General features: G+C 55.6%; 1 protein-coding gene across 2 annotated transcripts; it reads right to left on the bottom strand.

Annotated features, from left to right (window-relative positions):
- Nucleotides 1-5: 5 nt before the first annotated feature.
- On the bottom strand, nt 6-8424 carry LYSMD1 (LysM domain containing 1). Of its 2 annotated transcripts, none has more exons than XM_037882816.2 (3): nt 7670-8424; nt 3788-4104; nt 6-1854 (listed from the first exon to the last, which is right to left on the bottom strand). In XM_037882816.2, exons 1-3 carry the CDS (start codon nt 7847-7849, stop codon nt 1695-1697), a joined length of 657 nt encoding a protein of 218 aa, XP_037738744.1. In that variant the 5' UTR covers nt 7850-8424; the 3' UTR covers nt 6-1694. The 2 variants fall into 2 exon arrangements, with proteins under 2 accessions (XP_037738744.1, XP_043391176.1); XM_043535241.1 differs by having other exon boundaries at nt 6-1845; nt 7670-8390.
- Between the last annotated feature and the right edge of the window lie 232 nt (nt 8425-8656).

The following is an 8656-nucleotide window of genomic DNA, read 5'->3' as shown; positions in this document are numbered from 1 at the left end:
CCGTGTTGCGTGTTTTGTTCAAAGAGCAATCAGGATGGAATACTTTTATTTGCAGGTCCCTTAGCCGCTGGCCGATCTCAATCTTGAGCCTGAAAAGTACCTGGCAGAGTTATTTAAAGAGGATCTGGGCCTCTCAGCTATGAGGCGGCTTTAAAGAGGAACCCAAGGGAGGGTTTTATTTTTAACTCCGATTCCCTCTCCAGAGCTGGGCTATACTGGACAGCGAAGAGTTCCAAATCAGTACGGCTGAATTAAACAGATGAGCAGGGAAATCAGAGTCCAGCTTACCTGCCCCATACAGAGTTTGGGGCTTCTGGCTCGGCTCAAGCAGCTAACGCCTTCCAAGGAGGTGCTGTTCTGGGAGTCCCTCCATTCACCCCTGGCCCACAAACGCCAGTTACAAGCCACTAGCTGTCCCCATCCCACCCCCCACCTGAAACACCAGCTTGGGAGCTGAGAGTCAAGCTGGGTGTTTTCCCTCTCACACCCAGTAACAAAGAGACAAATTAACAGGCGATCAGCAGCACTCGTCTCTCAGAGGCCCCATACAGCCCCAGTAGGGCCAGATGGGCGGAAAGGATTGGTCAGCCCTTGGATTAATGGCACACAAGGAGGGACAGACCCCGGCTCCCTCCCCCACAGCTGGACTGGCCCCGCTGGGCTTAGGGCCAGACGCCAGCTCTCTCCCCCAGAGCCGGGCTAAGAGGAATCCTAAGCAGTGAGAGGTCATTGAGTAGCTCTGGCAGACTCAGGGGACAGATCCATGGGGAGTGGGGGTGGGAGGAGTTCTACCCATTGCTTTCGGGGTGAGGCCAAGCAGCATATGGAATTTGCCCCCTCAGCCCCCAAGCCAGGCCCCAATGGAAAGACTTGGGCGGATTTCGGCTCAGGCCCAAGGGGCTGGGTTTCAACACAGCGGATGCTGAGCCCTTCCCATGGGGGAGCTGAGCATTGTCAGCCCGACCCCCCGTGGGCTCGCTGGCGGTGGCAGCTGCAGGCGACGCTGACTCTTGCCTGCCAGGCGTCCTACGGGATCAGCAGCCAGGGAGTCCTGCCATCCCACAGGACGTCAGGCTTGTGAAGGTGCCTGTTTCATTTAAGGCCAAGGTCCCACAACAGGAAGAGCAGGGAGGGCTGCGGGTCAGGATTGAGGGGCATCAGTAGATGATGGGGGGTGGGGCAGGGCGGAGGACCTGATCCCGAGGCCTTATCCTAAAGTCTGAGTGGGGGAGCCAAGGAGACCCAAGGGGGTTGCAGGCGACCTGACAGGATGGGACAGGGAGAGGCTGGCATGCTGGGATGGGGAGCTCTGGCTGCTCTAGCCAGGGATGAGAGCCCGGCAGTGGGAAAGGCCAGCGAAGAGCAGAGCAATGCAGAAAAAGCCAGACATTAGAGCGTGCCGCCGAGACACCTCCGCTTCAAGGGGGCGCTCTGCCAGTCACCCCCATAACACACCTCAGTGCAGGCCCCCCCCCGCCACAGAACGTCCCCCATACACCGATGCCTCTGCAGCCAGCCCATCCCTCTGCAGATTCAGATGCAGCGGGAGGGCTCACGCAGGCTCTTGCCAGGATCAGGGCCGTAGCCCTGGCAGGGCCGTCACAAACCCTGCGCCGCCGCCGCTTCCCCCTGTGCCTGGTCGCGCCGGCTAGGACGGGAGAGGCGAGTCCATTTGGAAAAGAAGGCTCCGCCCATCAGAGCTTGAAGATCTCATCCTCCTGGTCCCGCAGCGTGGCAGCCCGGGTGGTTTTGGTGAGCGGCACGGGGCCCAGCAGGGAGCGCTGCTGCGCGTGAGGCGAGGGCTCGCTCTGATAGGAGCAGGTCCTGCTGGCTCCTGGCTCAGTCCTGGCGATTCTGCGGGGACAGAGAAGGGGGTTAGATCTCGGACAGGGAATGACCACCGCAGACGGGCCCTGCTCAGGGATCCCCCCAGCCATGCCCTCCTTGGGGGGGGGGGGGGGGGGGGGCTGAACTGACCCTGTGCTGGGGCTGAGAAGGATCCAGGGAAGAGCCCCCTTTAGACACATTGGGCCAGCGCGGGGAGTGGGGTACCTAGGGATGCAATGGACCAGAGATGACAGAGTACAGATGGGGAGAGTGTAGGGAGGCCTGTATAATCCCTGTGGGATCTTTGTTCAAAGCTACAAAGTAACCTAGGGCTGGAGTGAATCAGCAGAGCTGTGGGGAGGATGCCATGGGCTGGGACTTCTGGGGCTGGGATTGAGGGACACTGGCACAACTAGGGTTGGGGGATGAGCGCAGGGCTGGGGTAGGAGGGGGCTGCGGGTCAGGATTATGGGGCACTGGCCAAGCTGGAGGGTTGGTGCCAAGGGCTGGAGTAGGAGCGGGCTGCAGGTCAGGATTGAGGGGCACTGCCCGAGCCGGAGGGTTGGGGCCCAGGGCTGGGGTAGGAGGGGGCTGCAGGTCAGGATTGAGGGGCACTGCCCGAGCTGGGGGGCCAAGCCTGGGATAGGAACTGCAGAGATCTTCAACGCAGGCAACGGCGCCCTCTAGTGGCCACAGAGGCTAGTCAATGGCAAGCAGCGGCCGGCTCCTTAGCCCAGCCAGCTCCCCTAACACAGTCCTCAGAGGCCCAGCTGTGCCAGACTCCCAGGCCAGGAGAAGGGCATTCCCTGTACAGCAGCCGACTGAGGGGAGACGGTGGCCACGGGCTCCTCTGGCTGTGCCCTGAGCTAATGCACTGGCTGTTTAACCCCCCTGCAGCACTGCACAGAAGGGAGGAAAATAACCGAGCGGCTTCTCTCAATCCCTGTTTCCAGCAGCACAGGGAGGTCTGCACCACGACCCACAGGGAGGTAGGTGCTGACAGCCTGGATCAGACCCAGGCCCTGGCCCCATCCAACCCAGCATCTCCCCCTCCTCCAGCAGCGACCGACAGCCGTTTCCCTGGAGTAACCCAAGAAACATCCCAGTGCCCCCCATGAATTCCTTCCCACCCCGACGCCCTGCAGCGAGCGGCACATGCCCAGCAGTTCACGAGTTCCTGGCTCTTATCTCTTGCCCGCACAGCGCCAGTGGGAGATGAAGCTGGGGGAGGGAGGGGCCCTGGGAACAAACAGCATCAAAGCAAACATGTCTGCGTGTGCCCGGGTTGCTGTGTGCGGCTGTTTGTCGCCTTCAGAGAACTCCCCACCATGCACATCTCTACTCCCACATCCTAGCTGCCATGAGCATTGCACGTAGTCGCTGATGGCACCGGTACTCACCTGGCCACCGCAGGTCACACGGGGGGAGGGGGGGAGGGAGCCAAAGCTTGAGGCTATGTCACTTCCGCCCCGTCAGCAAGGAACGACCCCTCACTCTCCGACCTCCATTCGCTACAGCCCCCTGCCAGGGCACCACCCCTCAGGCTTGGGGACCCCTGGGTAAGTGGGTTTCTTGGGGTGCTGGGGAGGAGCAGACTATGGGCAGGACATGGAGGATCTCACAGGCTTCAGCGCTGGGCTCTTACTTTGACAAGCATGGCGCCTGATTCGCTGGGGCTTTAATTTCTCCCTCCCCGCCAAGGGGCATGTAAAACCTGAGCAGGGGGTACTCAGGCATCACTGCGTCCCCTGCAGGAGGCAGTTGGCACTTGTGGGGTCACCTCGCCCTGTAGCAGCCCCACAGAGGATATAAGCGCTAACCCAAGGGCAGCCAGCGGAGATTCTCCTTTAGCGCAGCTGGCAGGGGCCTACGAGCAGGTCTGGGGATTGATCCTCTACCCATACAGCCCGGGCACTGCATTAGTGACTTGGCGCGACAGTAACCTCAAGGTGGCACTTACGCGATCTCCCCCTCCCGCAGCTTCTTCACTGCAGCCTTCTTGGACAGGCTGATCTCCAAGTCGAGCTTCCTTAAGAAATCCGCGGCCGAGAGGTCGTGGCAGGTGGTGGCACCTGTGCTAGACACAGGGCCATTTTTCAGCACCGGCTTCTCCTCCCCTGTGGCAGGCCACCTGGCTCCTTCCTCCGCCTCCTCTTCCTCCAGGTTTAAGCCGTTCGCCATCTGCTTGGGCTCCACCAGGATGGGGATGTGCAGTGTCGTCTTGAGGAAGATGGAGTCACTGGTGTACAGCCGGTTCGCCCGCTTGATCTGCTCCATCTGGGAAGAGACCATAAGCACCTGTGACCCCTCCAGGCCTGGGACACACGTCACCAACCCCCTTCTCTACACACCAGGAGAACAACTGCCTCTGATCCAGGGCTTGTTCCCTAAAGCTCCTTTGCAGGCTGGACACCTAATGTCATGGCACCACCGAAATGGGGTGGAGGGCACCAGTAAGCAAATAGAGCAATGAGGGCAAGTGTGCGCATGATGTGATCTGGGCTGCGGGTGCCGGGCTCACGCTGGCAGGGAGACGGGTTAGGGGGTTGCTGGAACTTGAATGCCAGGGTAGGAGGGGGAGGGAAAGTGACCGAGCCCCTGGAGGATGGTGTTCAATGCAGCCAGGCAAGTACTGTGCTGTCCCAGTGGCTGGGAGAGAGGCGTGCCATTGTTAGGCAGGGAGGACCCCCTAGCACACTTGTCTCCTACACTCAGCCGGGGTGGATGAGGGAGACGGGCTGGGAGTCCACCACCATGGCACGTGCCGCGACTCCAGCCCAGAGACTGAAAGACCCTCCCTTCCGCCTGACTGGTGGCTTGTTGGGCTCCTGCAAAATGAGCTGGCAGGTTCTCAGCATCTGTCACACAAACACAGCTGGCCCCCCTGGCTGGCAGCCCCAGAGACAGCTCCCCGCTTTCCCTGCCCCTCCAGCTGCAGGGCAGGAGGACACCAGCAGGGGGCAGCATGCATGTGTCATGGGGAAGACTGAACTGGTGCTCTCAGGCTGCAGGGCCTGTCAAGATTCAAACTGCTACACTCCCAGAGTCACTCAACAGCCATCTGCTGCCTGATCACAAATGCAGGCCCCAGCCAGGCTGGAGGTGATACCGGGGCAAGCTTTTTCTGCAGCAGAAACTGATCTCTGCCCCCCGCCTCCCTCCCCGAGAGCCACATGAGGCCAAAGGAACAGAAAGCTGCAAAAACAGGAAATGAGAAAGATGTGAGAGCGTGTGTGTGTGTGTGTGTGTGTATGCGCACATTACCAGGGTCACATCAGCCTCACAAGGAGGCAGCCGCACGCACGGGGGACCAAGAGGAGACAGCGAGTGCAGGGTCGGAGCCCTGATCCTGCATGAGACTCCAGACATTCAGCTCCCCGTGCACCCCCCCTTACCGCCACACCCCAGGGACTCCAGAGGGGTGCCCGCTCAGAGTTCCACAATCAGGGTGCTGGATTGTAGAGTCCTAGGGGTGGGGACTCGGTCTCTGATCTCGCAGTATCTTGGCACTGCTCTGGAGCAGTATCAATTATTAGGGTTCATTATGTGTATTGGAGTAGCCTCAAACAAGAGCCAGGAGTCCCCACTGTAGGGGGATCAGAGGTGCCTGGACTCTGGAGAGGTGACTCCTCCCAGTGCCCCTTTTCTTAGGGGTGCTCATGACAGGACCCTCCCTGCTTCACCCCAGACACTCGGCAAACAAAACTGAAAAGGGGTAACACTAAGTGCTTTGGCAGAGCTCCTTGTCCAAGACACACCAAGCACTGTACAAAATGGGGGTGGGGGGAGGAATCAATCTGGAGCCAAGCTGCAGAATCAGGGCCTACAAGGGGAAGAATGAAAGCCAGGACGCATTAGGAAACCCAGGGGAAGGATTCACTCTACAGATATAATTGCTTGTTTCGCACATTTCTTGAGAGGATCGCTTAAGAGCGTCCTCAGGAGGGCCTGGAAATGGAGAGCTGGCAGCTTGAGGAGCATTCACCAGTCCTGTGGCAATTTGAAATCAGATAGCTAGCGCTTTACCAAAGATAGGTCAATAGCAATAGCTTGGTTTTTGTAATAGAGAAACTGAGGCCCAGAGTGGGGAGTAGAACCCAGGCAGGGTGGATAAAAATCAATGATTTTTTTGTATTAAAATTCTTTTTGAGAAAAAAACCTATCTAAAGATAGTTTTAATTAAGACACATTATAGCTCAGATATCTCATCATGGATTAGGGATTATAAATTCTAATTCTATAGTATGAGAATATATATTCAAGTAATGTGCAAGAAAAGTTTTGTAATGAGTTCTAATAGTTCATGGATTAGGGACCCAATTTTGTATAGATTGTTTAGGTTAATCTTTCTATCTACCCATAAAAGAGACCCAGGTTGGGAATAAGAACCATTCAAGAAATATGTTTGCTGATGATGTTTTAAAGAAAGTCAAACCAGTGAACTGGTGGAAGTCACTTAAGCACTTGGATTCAGAGACTGTTGAAGTGATAATCTCACTTTTAACAGCAGTAGCTTCTTCTGCCGGTGTAGAAAAAATATTTTCTTCCTTTGGACTAATTCATTCCAAATTGAAAAGAGTACTTGTTGCACCTTAGAGACTAACAAATTTATTTGAGCATAAGCTTTCATGAGCTACAGCTCACTTCATCAGATGCAAATTCCAGATTGACAGGTTTCAGAGTAATAGCCACGTTAGTCTGTATTTGCAAAAAGAAAAGGAGTACTTGTGGCACCTTAGAGACTAACCAATTTATTTGAGCATAAGCTTTCGTGAGCTGTAGTGATGAATCCGATGAAGTGAGCTGTAGCTCACGAAAGCTCATGCTCAAATAAATTGGTTAGTCTCTAAGGTGCCACAAGTACTCCTTTTCTTATTCCAAATTGAGAAATTGTTTGGTACCTGAAAAAGCAGGAAAGCCTGTTTTTCTTTTTCAGATTATGAACAAACAGGAAAATGAAGGTGAAGACAACTGAGTTATCTGCAGAAGCCAATATTTTAAGTTTCTCATGTTGACCTGGATGACATGGTCGATTTTTTTTTTTTTGGGGGGGGGTGGGTGTTAACATTTCATTTATTTATTTTAGCTAAAAATAATTTTTAACCAAAACAAACCTGATTTTAAAAAACTTGAATGTTTAACTAAATTCAAAAATTTATATGCTTGTTTTGGTAAAATATTATATGTTTGCTGTTGAAGAAAAAAAATCCAGAATACTTAACGTTGTTGTTTTTGTTAAATAAAACAATTTAAGTGTCTGTCTGGTGAAGTTCTCCTCCTAATACAGCATGGCAAGAAAATCCTCCAAATATTAATGAATAATCTCTTGAATTGGAGATAGTTCACCTCTCAATGACTTCATAAATATCTGCTTCAATTACCTTTGGTAAATGAAATAACCAAACATTCATTTTCTGATATAGCTGTAAAGCTAATCTGAAAAGTTTTCAAAATAAATCACTTTAAAAATGTATGGTGCATATCTTCTAAAAATGAAACCTACATCTATCTCTGAGTTGTGAAGTTGTGTATTAAGGTTATAACAACCAACAAGAATGCACTTTTATGCAGAAATCCATTATTAAATCAAGCCTTCCTGATTAGTGATTTAAATAATGATTTAAGTCAATTTGATGTAAATTAAATCCACCCTGAACCCAGGAGACCTGGCTTCCAGTTCCCTGCTCCATCCACAAGACCCCAGTCCCCTCCCAGAGCAAGGAAGAGAAGCCAGGAGTCCGGCACTCTGTCCCCCGCTCTAACCGTGGGACCTCACTGGGGCCCTCCTGCCAGGTCACCTGCACCCCCCAGATTGCAATAAAAAGCTGCCGCGCTGACCTACCGTAACCCCATACTTGAGCGCCAGCCCCTGCAAGGTGTCCCCCGGCTCCAGGCGATGTTCCACCCTCCTCTCCCTCACCGGGGAGCACATGGACTGGACGAGGCTGCCGTAGGACCGGGTCTTGCTGCCGCAGAGCAGCCGAGCCCCTCCAGGGGACCCCTGCCTGGAGGGGGAGGCCATCCCTCCCCCCCCCAAGTCAGTGGGGCACCAGTGCGGGCAGCAGAGGTGCCCGGGCTCCGGAGGGGCTTTCCTGAGGGGTGCTCATGGCAGGACCCCCCTCAAGCAGAGTAAACAGCCAGGCCAGGGCTCCCCCACTCTGAGCCCCCCCACAACGGTCTCTGCTTTCCCGCTTGTTCGCCCCTCAGCCTTTACTCCAGGGCACAGGCGGGGGGGGGGGCAATTTCCGCCCCACGCTGAAAAACCCACTCTGAACAGGTGGGGGAGGGGATGGAAGGGGGGTCCCCCAATTTCCTGCCCACCCCTTACACCAGAGAGGGATGCGGGGGGGTCTCCTCAATCTTCTCTGTCCCCTCCCCAGCTCCTTCTTTACTCGGGGGAAGGGGCAAATCCCCCCCCCCCCTCGGAACCCAGCCGCTCCCCCGGACCCAGCCACCCCCCAGCGGCCCCTCCCCAGCAGATCAGCCAGTGCCCGCAGCCTCCTGTGTCGCTCAGCGGGCCCCCAACAGCTGAGCGGGGCGGGACCAGCCCCGCCCCCCTCCCACCCCACGCAAAGACCTCTGGGACATGTAGTCTCTTCCTGGTTAGTTGCCTGCCCCCACCCCAGGATCCCTGCCAGCTCCTCCCACCCCATAACCGTGCTCCGCCCCTCTGGGGCCAAAGAGGTGGCACATCGGGGAACATTCCCCCCAGCCACAAGCCACGCCGAAGGGGAGAGGGGCCAGGGTCCGGGACTACATTTCCCAGCATGCCCCTCCTCCTCGGCCCCTCTCAATGCTTCATGGGAGGTTTAGCCCAAGGGGCCTATCC

Source organism: Chelonia mydas, chromosome 24 (genome assembly GCF_015237465.2).
Source record: "Chelonia mydas isolate rCheMyd1 chromosome 24, rCheMyd1.pri.v2, whole genome shotgun sequence".
Classification (NCBI taxonomy): domain Eukaryota; kingdom Metazoa; phylum Chordata; order Testudines; family Cheloniidae; genus Chelonia; species Chelonia mydas.
This window is presented reverse-complemented; position numbering and strand designations above follow the sequence as displayed.